Below are 14,910 nucleotides of genomic sequence, written 5' to 3'. Positions count from 1 at the left end.
TTTGGAGAAAATATTTATTTTTTAAATTAAAGATTATACTTTTAAATTTTATGTATATGTGTGTGTGTGTGTGTGTGTGTGTGTGTGTGTGTGTGTGTGTGTGTGTGTGAAAGCCAAGGCCAAGGAGAGCACAGGTCCTTTTGAGCTGGAGTTATAGAGCATTTTGAGCCTCCTGATGTGGGTTCTGGGAACCAAACTCATGGCCTCTGGAAGAGCAGTACATGCTTTTAGCTGTTGAGCCATCTCTTCAGCCTCTGTTTGTTTTTCCTGTGGAATACCTTAAACATACTAGTTGTATACTATAATATCAAATATAGGATGGTTTTGGGTAATGTCATTTAGGCACTAACAGTCAGTGGAAATTACCATTTGGAGTTTTACTCTTCAGGGCTAACATTAGGAGTCATGTTGATGTTCTTTTAAAACGTTTTCCCCTATGTAGTGCCTAAATTTCTTAATATTTTAATTATGTAACCATCTACTTTTATAATTTTTTAAAAAATGCTTCAAGATCCCTGGCAGCAGTAGGCAGCAGAAATGCTGTAGGTCCCAAATGGTGGTAGTGGGCCATGTGGCGGCAGAAAACGGTCCCTGGGAGCAGCCAGTCCCAGGCAGAGATGGCTGCTGGTCCCTGAGCAATGGCTGGTCCCAGGCAGGGAGACACATGGCGGGTGGGCAGAAGACAGAGACATGGATAGACATGACTTGCAAAGTGAGGTTGAATTCAGGGGGTTATGGAGGGGGAAGGGGGTGGGGGGGGAGAGAGAGAGAGAGAGAGAGAGAGAGAGAGAGAGAGAGAGAGAGAGAGAGAGGAGAGGAGAGAGAACAGAGACGGGAGGGGGGGAAGCAGAGAAGTGGGGAGAGAGGCAGAAGCGAAGCTGCCTCTCAGAGAGGAAGATGGAAAAGAGAGCGAGCACAGGCCCTGAAGATCAGCCTGCCTCAGCAGATGGGGGAGGGAGTGGGCGTGGCTTGTCTCTTAAAGGGACCAGGGACCAAAACCATAATATCTACTATATGTATGTATCTAGGACCCTCTCACAAAAGTCCAAAAATAAGAAGTTTCCAGAACCACCAATCAATGCGGATGAAGATGAAGATGTCAAAGCTGAAAGACTGAAGGTTAAAGAGCTGATGAGCTGCCAGTGTTGTGAGGAGGTAACTTGTTTATTATTGCTAAGTCATATTAAGTCTGAAATGGTAAATTACTAAAGGCATAGGAATTAATAAGAAATAATTTTCATTGCACATTAATGTGAGATTTATTTGTACACTTCCCTATTAAAAGTGAATATAGTTCTTAGGACACATATGTAAGGCATGAAATGATAGACATCTAATTTATAACCATAAAACCTATTTTGCTTATTAGAAGCCAGCCATTATGGTATGCAATTTGCATAAAGAATATGATGATAAGAAAGATTTTCTTCATTCAAGAAAAACAAAGAAAGTAGCAACAAAATATGTCTCATTCTCTGTGAGAAAAGGTTGGTATTTATTTTTCTCAAGATTTTCAGAAAAGTAATTTTTATTTTTAGTTTGTCTTTAATATATAATTTTTCTCTCAATTTCTATAGGAGAGATCTTGGGACTGTTGGGTCCAAATGGTGCTGGCAAAAGCACAATCATTAATATTCTGGTTGGGGATATTGAACCAACTTCAGGCCAGGTATGATGTGTAAGTTGAGGATTGTGTCTAATATAACTTATATTTTAATCAAGATAAGTCTACTATTGATGAATTGTGAATTTGATGGTCCAGCTTCATGTGTTTTCATATTTTTTTGTATAGACTTATGAGATTAAAATATTTTGGTCATCTGTGAAAGTAAGACAAATTATGAAATTTTCACACACATACAGTTCTGTTTTTAATAATTATTTACATTCAAGATTGATTTATCTTCCCACTTACCAAGACAGTTATAGTAATTAGTCTTGATCCTGTCAATTAGTTTTCAATTATAATCATGTCACTTACCAGTTGGTAACCCCCCCAATGTCTGTGCTGCTCTCCTTTCCTGTTTGCTTCCTCCTTGTTCTCTTCACACTAGATAGACAGACTCGCTGTTCTATGAGTAACAAGGAATACTCTTTTGAGATTTTTCCTGAGCTGTTCCTTATGTCAACTATAGCCTATATCCAAGAAATACAAAGGATTTATTTATTCAACTCGTTGGTTTAAATATTTTCAGGGAAGCTTCATGATGGCAGTACTTGTGGCGTGATTCCCACTCAGCAGTGTAGAACTACCACGTTTTCTGGCCGTTATCTCTAAATTCTGACTTAGCTATGCAAGTCCTGGTGCCTTTAAAAAGCAATAAAACACTGGCTAGGTAGTACTGTTTCTGAGGGAAGGAGTTTAAGGGAATCTACTTAATGTCTCCTTCGCAATACAAATTAAGCAAAGATAAAATTTGGTTTGATTTTTATAGATATTTCTAGGTGATTATATTTCACATTCAAGTGAAGATGATGAATCCACTAAGTGCATGGGTTACTGCCCTCAAACAAACCCACTGTGGCCAGATATTACTCTGCAAGAACATTTTGAAATTTATGGAGCTGTGAAAGGAATGAGTGCAAGCGACATGAAAGAAGTAATAAGTCGGTAAATTATCATCTTCAGGTTGCTTTTGCTATGTATATTTTAGTTTTTTTAAAAATTTAAAACAATCATTTTTTTTGTAGATTATAATTTACTTAGAAAATTTTCACATATTCTTTACAAAATTATGATACCTATTAAAAAGGGCAACTCTTTATTTGTATTTTTTCTGATTCTTTGTTATGTTTTGAGACAGTCTTACCAAGTAGCCCCAGCCAACCTTGAAGTCAGAGATCTATCTGCCTCTGTTCTTAAGTGCTGGGATTAAAGACAGGTGCCAGCACTGCCTGGCTTCATTTTCCTATTTCTAATTATAGGAGGAAGGTACCCATAAATGATGTGAAAATTAAGTGAATCATTTATTAAGACTATTAGTTTGTTTAAAATGATATAAATTGGAGCTTTTTTTTCTTACCTAATGATACCAAACATTACCTAAGTGACTCTTTTACAGAGAACAGTGTTAGTGATCATGCCTAATTTATATTTGTATTAATTAATACAGATCCAGGTACATTAATTTTATATTGACCATTTTGCAGAATAACAAATGCCCTTGATTTGAAAGAACATCTTCAGAAAACTATAAAGAAACTGCCTGCAGGGATCAAGAGAAAGGTACTCTTCAGGAGATAACAAATGCATCTGTTTGACTAGTTCAGTGCTTTTCCCTCTCTGGACAGACATCCTCAGAGTGAAGTCTTAGTCCGGTTTCCCTCTTTCTTCCGTCTAGCTGTGTTTTGCTCTCAGTATGCTGGGGAACCCACAGGTTACTCTCTTGGATGAGCCGTCCACAGGTATGGACCCCAGAGCCAAACAGCACATGTGGTGAGTATGAGACTAAAGGCTTGTGTCACAGGGCGTGACATCATCATGGTTTACAGAATTGTAACCGATAGCTTCCTGTCAGCAATGTATACATCTTGATTTTATAAAATAGTAATTAAATATTTAGCCTTTTAAAGCTTTTATCACATCTTTGTTAAAATGTTAATGATATTTTATATACTACAGAACAATGGTTATTAAAATAAATAGTTCTACTTTCTGAATTGAGTTTTGGAAGATTTTCCCTAGTCATTTAATGGTAGATTATGTTTTTCATAATACTGTTTTGAATTTCAGTGTAATAATTTATTGTAGTAGTTTAAAGAACTAGTTGGTCAAATAATTTTTGATCCTTAATTTCCATGTTTATAAAGTTTAAGATTTAACTTAGATGTATACTAATTTTATGAATATGCAGCTTTTTTATAACACAAATCACATTTTATCATACATTGATTCATTCCTTCATGTTTTTGTTTTCTCTCTCTCCCTTTTTGTTATTGCTGGAGATTGAGACCAAGCTACTGTCAGTTGTAAGCAAGTGCTGTACCTCTGAGCTGTACATTATCCTGGTTATTGTACTTTAAACCCATGTATATCTTTGAAGTAATGGAATTTCTTTGCATGTGTCAAGTTTTCAAACTAAAGAAAAGTACGTTATAATAGAAAAATCATAGTTTGGTAGGATATAATAACTTATAGCAATTGATACTGGGTAAGTTTTAGTCAAATAGTTGGATTTTGAAAAACTACTTATCTCTATTAGCAAACACGTATATTCCTCTTACTTATTTTTTTTAAATATTTTGTAGGAGAGCAATTCGAACTGCATTTAAAAACAAAAAGCGGGCTGCTCTTCTGACGACTCATTACATGGAAGAGGCGGAGGCCGTCTGTGACAGAGTGGCAATTATGGTGTCTGGGCAGTTAAGGTAGGTGTCTAAACAGCATACCTTTCAGAGAAGGAATTTAGAGTGTATTCTGAGTGTGATCTTTTAAAAACTTAGAAAACTGCATTAATTTGAAATGTCAAAACACATTTCTTATAGTTTTTAAAATCTGATTTGTATTTAATTTCTTGGAAACACATAATTTTTTACAAACTGTGTCAAACTACCTGTATTAGTATGTTTTCAGCCCTTTGTTTGACTATTTTAAAGTAATAGGAATCATTTTGAATTATAATACAAAGTATAAGATAAATATTTGACTTTATATCTACATAAATAAATGATTGACTGGATAAATAAATGTGGACAAAGAGACAAATTTACCTTACACAATGATTTCAAATAAAATATGTGTCTATGGTTCCCTCAAAGGAAGCTTACCCTTTCCTGTTCCAGGTTATACTGGATATAATCAGTTTCTCCTAGAAAATTGAGTAAGGAAAAGGGGAAGTAAAACGTTCACAGTTGAAAAACTTACAGATATCTAACTAAGCAGTGTGTACAGATACTGCACATCCCTGAACATGACATCGAGTAATGAGAAGCATGCTTCAGAGTGTGGTTTTCTGTCCAGAAGTCATAACCTAGCTTAACGTGAGGAAAATAGCGAGCAAACGCAAACTGAAGGGCATCCCAATAAAACATCTGATCAGTCATGGAAAGGAAAGAGTAAGAAGTGTCATTAACTTTGGAGACAGAAGAGTCATAACAACTAACTACAACGTGAAACAGAATCCTGGGACAGAAAAGACACTACTGGAAATCTAACAAAATCAAATAAACCCAGCTCTAACCTCAGCTAGATCTGCATCATGGAGATTGCTTGATTTCGACAAATTTGTCCTAGAAGTAGAAGAAGAAAATGTTAGGTAACATGAGACCAGATGTGGTGTGCGCTGCATGGTGTTTGCAGCGTGCTGTTCATGTAAATGATCCCCAGAGCCATGTTCTCCAAAAAATGTGGCAGAGATTTAAGTGAGAAATCATTCTGGGAAACAATCAAGAAACTTTAACTTTCTCTTTTAAAAATTACTCCAGATGTATTGGAACAGTACAACATCTAAAGAGTAAGTTTGGCAAAGGCTACTTTTTGGAAATTAAATTAAAAGACTGGATAGAAAACCTGGAAATAGACCGCCTTCAAAGAGAAATTCAATATATTTTCCCAAATGCAAGCCGCCAAGAGAGGTAACAACTTTTAAATATATTTAATATTTTTTATAGAGTAGAAATCATTAAAGGATATCTTTTCCGTTTTATTTCTGCCTGTCTTTGAGTATCTTATTCATGTACTTTATTGTCACTAGTACTGACTGGACTGTGCTGTCAGAACAGAGGTTTGTATATACTTTACAGCTACAATTGCATGGTATTTTACACAAAGTTTTAGGAAAATGAATAACAAAGTATAGTTTTAGAATTTGAATTTGAATCTAAAAATTAAACTTCATCTTACAAACATACACAGTAGTTAAGTTTTGTTTTTTGCTGTATTTATCTTTGTTTTTCAGCTTTTCTTCTATTTTGGCCTTTAAAATTCCTAAAGAAGATGTTCAGTCCCTCTCACAATCCTTTGCTAAGTTGGAAGAAGGCAAGTAGCATTTGAGAATATTGTAAGATAGTTTTCGAATAATGGAAGGATTCTATTTAGGAAGTTTAGAACTGGGAGCCAGATTGTTGTTGTAGTTGTAGCAAATAATATCATCTTTCAGTATTTTATTCTAAGATAAGTAAACATGAATGTGTGTATAAATACGTACATATATGTAACAATAATTAAAAAAGAATTAAGTGGTCAAAATTTGAGAGGGGATGTGGGAGACACAGGAGGACTTGAGGGGAGAGAAGGGAGTACTCGTGTAAGTAATTCTCAGAAACACAAAAAATTGAAACATATATACAATTTTTATCATTCTCTGTGGGAATTCTAAATAGGACAAAATCTTTTATCTTACATATCACCATGATAGCTGTAGACTAAGTATTAATTCTGAAAATTTTACTTTCCTTGTAATGCCTTTATGATTAAAGGAATAAATTTACTAACAGAATTTGGTATTAGATTGGATTGCAAAGGGATTTGAAGTGAGTGTAGAATCTAATTTAAGAATCAAGGACAGACTATATAGTAGAGTTTGGAGAATGGGGGGGGGTAGAGATCTGACACCATAATAAAACCAAAAAATAATGAGGAAGGAGATACAGGAGCGAAAGTGGAGGTAAGTTAGAAAATGTGAATTAGGTCAAGTAACATTAATCCTGACTGTTTAGAGCTGAGAATCAGTAGTGGGCATGGGAGAGAGAAACAGAGTGAAACTGAGGGAAATAACGTTTGGGCAGCTTGTTTTATTTATAAAAAAAAGTGGCACGTGAGAGAAAAGACATGAGACAGACCTCAGGTGGAGGGGTTGTTTATTGGGGAAAAGTGAATGGGAAAAGGGGGGGAGGGGAGACTGGCCTCTGGGGTCAAGAGTAGCAGAAGAGAAGAGGAGAGGAGGGGACGGAAAAGAAGGTGGGGAGGAGAGGAGAGATGGGAGGTGGACAGACTCCTTTTAAAAGGGACTGCAGTGAATGTGCACAAGAGATGCGCTTAGTAGTCAGGCCAGTGCAGATGTCGGAACAACTTCAGTTTTGAATGACTTGTTACAGAGTTTTTAAAAAGACATTGGATACCTTGCAGGTTATTGCCACTTCATTCCTTAAAAATATCACTGAGTAAAATGTTATTTTTATGTTTTAACAGCAAAACACACTTTTGCCGTAGAAGAATATAGCTTTTCTCAAGCAACATTGGAACAGGTACTGTAAAGTTAAATTAGAAAAGATTACTACATAGTTAGGTGTGTCTATTAGCAATTGCTTAGGGTCATATTTTGGAGTAATAGTATAGACATTTAAAATTATGTAATTAAAAAATGTACTTATTTCATGTGTGGGTGTGAGTCTACAAGGGCCACAGCATTTTTGTGAGACCAGAGGACAATTTGTAAAAATCAGTTCTCAACCATGTGGGGCTTGGTAATTGAACTTAGGTCTTTGGACTTGGCAACGCTGAGCCTTCTCACCACACCCGTTTATAATTACAATTATAATTACAGCTTTAGCATCCTCTTTGCTTTTTGTTCAATTTTATTTTTAAATACTTTTAATTGAAAACTCACATTATTTACATTTATTGAGTACAGTGTGATGGTTTGATATATACATACAATATTGAATAATTAATTCAAGTGGATTTTATCTTGCTAATTTTGAATAGGTTTTTACTCATCTTTGTAAATACTTGAAAAGACTCATGGTAGTATTCCATATTAAAATACTTGATATGTTAATCAGATAATTTGTTAACCCTTTAAGTATACAATTATCTTTGTGTCTAATGGATGTAATTTGATTTGCTCGAATAGTATTAATATCAATAAATTTCTTGATACTTTTTAATAGTTATGGCATTGTATCATGTCTAACAGTTAAAAGTCCTTTGAATTATAGAATAATTTTTCCCTCTTATCTAGGTTTTTGTTGAACTTACCAAAGAACAAGAAGAAGAAGATAATAGTTGTGGGACTTTGAACAGCACACTTTGGTGGGAAAGAACACAGGAAGATAGAGTAGTGTTTTGAATGTTCGTTGTACACTGCTTACTGACACTGAATTTATTTATTCTTTTTAAACTGATTTTAAAAGTGTATTACTTGAATAGTAGTTGAGGAGACATGAAAGCACTTGGAAGTTTCTTAAACTCCTTAATTTATATGCTATTGTTGTTTTGCTTTCCTTAAATAAATTTGTGTGTAATTGTCAAGCAGCATGTTTATGTCTGAAGTATATTGAATGTAGTCAATATGGCATCCTTTTCACCTTTCACAAAACAATATTTCTCAGCAGCTTAAAGAAATTATGAAAGAATAATTCTGAATAATATGTAAGTTTATATTATCTTACATAATTTTACATTTCTCCAGTGTTAATTTAGAAAGACCAATATGTGACTAATCAATAGAAATGAGAATTAAGACAAAGAAGAAACTTGGCTTTTCCTTTAAAATTTATTTGTAAAAGAAACTCTTGAGGAAGTTGGCATCTGTAAAAGTTCAGAGATGAGGAGTACATCCACTAGGTGGCAGTCCTTAATCATAGTAAATAAAATAGTCTTATTCTAATAAGTGCTCTTCAGTATGGCCAATTATATGTTTTAAGTTACATTTCTTTTGCCAACATTAAAATTCAATGTGTTTTGGTGATCGTAATTCACAAACAGATTATGACTAGAGTCTTAGTATGTAATAGGCTGGTTCTCTGAAATGACGGTGACAGATACCTGTAGAGGGAGGAGAATTAGTCTGTATCTTCCCCCAGACTTCTGATGAAGATTAAAAACAAAAAGCTTGCTGCCTTCCTCACAAGGGGCATGCTCGATTTTATTCTTAGATAAGAAATTTATTGGATAACCATTTCTATTGCTAAGTTTTATTACTTGATTTTCTCTTACGTTTTAAGTAGATCAATGTATCAGTGTATCTATTTCTTTAAAAGGTCACCTTCTAATCACCTTAGAACATGATAGAATATAGTAACTACTTTAGGGATTAAATTAAGATATAAAAATCAGAGTTTCACCCTTATGGCAGATTTTAAATATATGATAATATAATCTTAGAAATATCATATGACTCATATATGACAGGTATGCTAATATAAATGATGGTAGTTTATACTACATTTTAATCTGTTAAATTGTTAACTTTGCAAAAAACAAATATATTGTGGTGTGACCTTTGCATTACAGAGACATAAAGAACAGTGTCAAGAACAGAGGGCTTGCCACTAACTTACTTTAAATAGTCAAGCTTTCAAGAAGTTATTAATTATTTCGTGTTGGGAAGACTTAGCGAACTTTTATCCTGTTGGCTAATGAAACACCTGTGGTTTTAGGCTAATTTAAGTGTTCCTTTCTCAGTATAGGGTACATGGCCAACACTTCCCTCCATTGCTTTGACAATTCCTGTCCATCTTCACAAAGGTATCTGGTTCGTCTCAAATCTCAGAGGTACTCTATTCTAAATGAGCCATCCGACAAGTCTGCTTGAACTTTATGACCCATAGCTAAGTTCTCTTAAGATTTCGTTGGCAGTAGCTTGCCTCATGAGACCAAATTATAGTTTTGGATTCTTTAGAATCTTACATTTAGCTGATGATTACTACATGACAAATACAGTCAAGACATATTTAAGAGGAAGTGTTTATCTTTGCTGATAAATTATAAATAGCACTTTGTATTTTATAAGCAAGTCACTGTTAAATGTTGCCGTAAACCTGAAGAGTTATCTTTTAGTATGTAAGTACTTTGGACCTTTCTTTTGGGATGTGATTTTTGTAACTCTGTAACCTAGAACGCTTACCCTTAAAACAAACAAACATAAAAATCAAACAAAGTGTATTTATAGTTTACTAGGGCAGTTACTGAAAAAGGTCAGTTTTGTTTGTTTTTTTGAAGCATTCTAAGAAAGTTATTTCATAAAGATGGTGAACCACTGTCACCCGCTTTTCCATATAGATGTGTCTCTGTCTGTTACCGTTTCTGAATGTGTGATGATGTACAGTTCTTCTTAGAGGTGGAAGTTCAGATTATATTGTCTAATCATTTTCTTGTCTGTTGTGTTCATCCAGTTATTTTTCTGTACGTAGCACAAAGTTTTGTAAAATTTTAGATAAGACCCTTGAATAGAGCTTTTAGTGTTCACACATTGGGGAAATGTATTTTGGTCATGAATTAAGGTTTTCTTTTGGAAGCTTATATCCACCCTCCCCTTTAACTTTTTAAAGTAGTAACTGACCCAAGAAGTACACTTTAAACAATTTAACATCTAAACAATTGTTAAAGTAAGGGTAAATGAACTGGGACAAAAGTAGACAAAAAGTCACATAGAAGTTTGTCATTGCAGTGTATAGTTTGTTTTGCACATATGTTTATTTTAAAATATCTTAAATTATTGCTCTCAGAACTTCGTTCCACGTCAATACAAGTAAACAGATAACTATATTTGTTAGGCAAAAGATGAATACAAACAGCAGCATCACCTTCCTGCCTTACCTTTTCCACCTGCGATCAAATATTAGAAGTAGGATCAAGGCGAAGCTCTACTGAGTGGCTGAACGTCGAAGGCGGTGCTGTCTTCAGCGGAGGAGTCAGCTGGTGACCATGAGAAGCTTTCTCAGTGCTCTGAGATTTACTCTGTGGCTTCTTCCCCACGCTCACCTTATGTTTAGTAAAAAAGCAGTGGGTTTTTGTTCCAAAAATTAGTTTATATTTAATTGGAAAAAATTATTTTTAGTCAGTTTTGGATTTCACCATTAAAATATTTTTTTCAGTAATTTATTTCAGCACACCTTTCAGTGACTGTTTTTAGACTAGGTTTAGGTAGAATGATGAACTGAGATCTTGTGTTCTGTTAAAAGAAGGATAGATACTTAAATAACGGTAAGGAAATGCTTGGCTGCGAGTACTAAGAGTATCTTATAGGAGCACAGCTAATTTTACTAGGGTAGTGTTACTCTTTTCATGCTTCTTTGTTGGCCGCTCAACATCTCATTCTGATTTCGCCTTTTGCTTTTGTTAAAATGCCATCATATGTTTTCATGTATATATTAGTAGGCATTGGTTTTTTTAAGATAGTGAAAACTTTTTCTTAATGTATTTTTAATACTGTTGACATTGGTTTTCCATCTTTTTCCTTGAAAATAGCATATTACATAAAATGAAAATGTATTCTCAGGTGAATTATTTTTGTATCAGCTATTCTTATAAGGTAAAAATTTACTTATTTTCTATTCATAATGTATTGTATGTAAGCAATTCTCAATGCTGCCCTTTAAAAAATGAATGTGCTTATATTATTAATAATAAACTTTAAGAGCTAAAAATCTATGACAAACTTTATTTTCTCTACTGAAATGGATTCTTTGTTACTTAGTGTTCATAATTATATGCGCGACTTAAATTAACAGTTGAAGCTACACTCTGTAACTAAAATAGTATTATCTCTTAAGGACCTGTATTAAGTAAGGGATAATGAAATGTTGGCAAGAATTGTGATTTAACCATGTTTGTACTTTAAAGTTAAATTTAGGTTTTTTTTAATGTTAAATGTATTTTATACAAACAGCAGTCATTCATTTATAGTGAATACATATTTATCTATTTCCTTAAAATTTAAAGTTAATCTGATTTTTTACTTAGGCAGCATTCTTCCCGAAACTCAACAAATTAAGGGCTTTTTTTTAATGTTAAGAGGTCAAGTTCTGAAGAATTCAAAACATCTTAAAACTAGGCTACATGTGCTTGCTGTTGTAATTACACAAATGTGGACTCCTGTGCCCTCGTAGACACACCGAGAGGCATGTTTCCATGGTGATTCTAAATACCATGAAGTCTGACAGTCACGGTCTTATCACACAGTTGCTTATTTAATTTAATAACTGGGGTGATGAGAGGCCCCCGTGATGAGCTCACGTCAGCAGTTACAGGTGTATCTCCTAGCTTTACAGCCGCTATGGCAGCCTTTCTCAGAGTTCAGACTTGTAGTTGGGAACTAGTACAATTTAGGTTTCATGTTTGTACAACTCAATATTTTCTACTAAACTAAGATAATACATAATTTTACTATTATATTTTATCTAATAACCACATAATAATAGAGCCTTCTAAGATCTCTCAGACTCTCTTACCTTCTGATCTTAAAGCCTGGCTGAAAACCCTTCTAACTGAGTTGCAATTCTACTTTGCTGTTTTAAAATGAATATGTAATAATTTTTCCCCTTTATGAGATGCAAGATGATAAATTCTTTTCTTTTTTATGTTTGGGATTGAGCCAGGAGCATATGGTAAGCATACTGTCTATTCCTGAGCTGAGTACCTGCTACTTTGAGTTAGTCTAAATGTTATAGACTATGAGGTATTTTACTAACAGGATGACACCGTTATTGTTTTGGAACATTGCACCAGCCATTATTTATTAAAATCTCCTTGACATACAATTGTAGGGATTATTGAGGGATAATTTTCACTGGTTGTTGGATACGAGAAGATGACGCTGCGGCCTCATGCGTCCTAGGCAAGTGCTCTGCCATCAAGTCACCCACACCAGTGTGATTAATACTGTTTTACAGTAATAAATACATGCTTGATATTTGCTTCCTACTGATTATATTTAAATTCTCACACATAATGTATATGAAATCACAGTTGTAACTGAATGAGTTCAGAATTATTTGTCACATCTTATAATGCGATTTTATAGATATTTTGTGATTCTGGAGAACAAAGTAGGTTATTAAATTTAAAGCAGGAATGTATGCAATGGGGATGAAAAAATTCTGAATTATCAAGGTAATGTCTTGTTTTGTTTTTTCTTTATTTGAGACAGGGTTTCTCTGTGTATCCCTGGCTGTCCTATGGAACTCGAGCTATAGACCAGGCTGGCCTTTAACTTAGAGATCCACCTGCCTCTGCCTCCTGAATGCTGGGATTAATGGCATGTGCCACTACCGCTCGGCAAGGTAATCTATCTTATAACTATTGGTTATGGGTAGATATTAAAAGTAGGTATAGGAAATGAACATAAACTACTTACAAAGAATGTGCTCAAGTGCTGTATTTTAAAGTTTAAAACCTCAAAAATTCTTCCTGGTTGTGGTTGTTTGAAAGAAAATGGCCCACAAAAGATGCGGCACTATTTAGGTGTGGCCTTGTTGGAGCAAGTCTGAAGGTGAGCTTGGAGGTCTCATATGCTCAAGTCATGCCCAGTATCTCAGTTCATTTCTTGTTGCCTGGAAGATAGAGAACTCTCAGCTTCTTCTCTAGCGCTATATCTGCCTGCGTGCCAGCATCTCACACCATGATGATAAAGAACTAAACCTCTGAAAATGTAAGCCACCCCAATTAAATGTTTTTCCTTTATAAGAGTTTCTGAGGTCGTGGTGTCTCTTCACAAAAAATAGAAATCCTAACTAAGACACTGGTGTTAATTGACTTCTGGTCATTAAAATAAACGTAAGTATGCATTATTTTAAGAAGCAGACCCAGAATCTTGTCTTGGCCCTTTACAGACTTTACCATGCTTCTAAAAATTACAAAATATCTATAGTACACAACTGAGAAAAAACAGAATTTTGTTGCTCAGAGAACCACTGGACATATTTTGGTCATTTTGATTTGTTGAAAGTCAAAAGAACTTACATTCTCAATTTACAATTTAAATGCTGAACTCTGTGCTGGAGAGAATGACTCTCACTAGAAATGTAGAAATTCCAAAGCTATTTATTTGAAGGCGGTTTATTTCTAATATTACAATTAAAGTTTTCATTTAAAAATATCTCATTAGTCATAAGGAATTAATCCTGTCTAATGGAAGAAGCCCCGGTCTTAAAAACTACAGTGATAAAGATAAGGTAGAGAAAATGGATAAATCCTCTGACCACTAGGAGGCAGCAGAGGGCTGCGACGAAGGGATTTTACCTGCCTAATCCTAGAAGGGAATGGATAAGGCTTCTTGAGCAGAGCCAGCAAGGCAATCTTGGAGCCCAGAGGCTGAGACCCACTGAGACAGATGGTTGTGTAAGTGCTAGTCTATTTGGGAAATCGTGACAGGACTCGGGAGATAACACAAAGGACAAGAAATACGAAGGGAGCCAATATACAGCCCCACGCATTTGTCAAACTGAAAGCAGAGAAGCCGTCACAAATACAATTGTGGTGGTATTTGTAGGCTCAAGGCAAGGATTACATCACTCGGTTTCAGTCACTCCTTTGATTCCTTTACGTCACAAAACCTGGAAAATTTCAGCTATTCTACAAATAATCATAGATTTTTTTAAAAGAGTTTCTTCTTCTTTTTTTTAATGTGTATGAGTGTGTGAGTGCTTTGCCAAGTATGCATGTCTGCGTCACAGCAGAGGCCAGAAGATGGCAGAATCCCCAGAACTAAAGTTACAGGCAGACAGTGGGGGGCTTCCACAGGGATGCTGGGAATCAAACTCTTCCTCTGGAAGAGCAGTATGCGCTCTTAACCTCCGAGCCACCTCTTCATCCCCCAAATCAGGGAAGCTTATTTCTTATTTCCAAAGCAAATTGTACTGATAAGTTGAAAAACTGAGAAGGAGATGGGCAAAGATGGGGAAAGAAAACCCTTAATAAGGAATTGTTTGGTGTCATCTTTGTTAATAGAGACTTTCCTACAGTCTCCAATTTGTTTCTATGTCTCTCAACTCTATTACTTTCAATAGTAAAACCAGTATTATTCATGCATTTGAAACACATTTATTGTTTCTCTTACAGAGTCATTTTAGGATTTAGTTGGTAATTCCCACAGCGAGAGTATCAAGATAACATAGAAAAATGTCATTTTTGGAGTATTTGCAAACTAATTTCTAACCATCAGAGGACAATTGAGTTCATTAAAGTTATATGCCAGGGACAGGGACCTGGAAGGTAGAGGACTAGAAGCTTTGTGGTGTGGCTCTGAG

At 34.9% G+C, this 14,910-nt stretch overlaps 1 protein-coding gene across 1 annotated transcript in view; it reads left to right on the top strand.

The window, feature by feature from the left end:
• The window catches only part of Abca5 (ATP binding cassette subfamily A member 5), a 70,408-nt gene extending 59,082 nt beyond the window's left edge, over positions 1–11,326 (top strand). Inside the window, exons 29-39 of the mRNA XM_075989978.1 lie at positions 1,029–1,155; positions 1,370–1,487; positions 1,578–1,669; positions 2,436–2,611; positions 3,151–3,226; positions 3,342–3,436; positions 4,249–4,368; positions 5,425–5,574; positions 5,898–5,977; positions 7,130–7,185; positions 7,902–11,326. Of these exons, the coding sequence (XP_075846093.1) occupies positions 1,029–1,155; positions 1,370–1,487; positions 1,578–1,669; positions 2,436–2,611; positions 3,151–3,226; positions 3,342–3,436; positions 4,249–4,368; positions 5,425–5,574; positions 5,898–5,977; positions 7,130–7,185; positions 7,902–8,009 (1,198 nt within the window). The 3' untranslated portion in view covers positions 8,010–11,326. The remainder of the gene's footprint in view (positions 1–1,028; positions 1,156–1,369; positions 1,488–1,577; positions 1,670–2,435; positions 2,612–3,150; positions 3,227–3,341; positions 3,437–4,248; positions 4,369–5,424; positions 5,575–5,897; positions 5,978–7,129; positions 7,186–7,901) is intronic.
• Positions 11,327–14,910: the final 3,584 nt, after the last annotated feature.

Source organism: Microtus pennsylvanicus, chromosome 11, assembly GCF_037038515.1.
Source record: "Microtus pennsylvanicus isolate mMicPen1 chromosome 11, mMicPen1.hap1, whole genome shotgun sequence".
In the NCBI taxonomy this organism is placed as follows: Eukaryota; Metazoa; Chordata; class Mammalia; order Rodentia; family Cricetidae; genus Microtus; species Microtus pennsylvanicus.
Note: the sequence above shows the minus strand (reverse complement) of the source record. Positions and strands in the feature narration are given on the sequence as shown.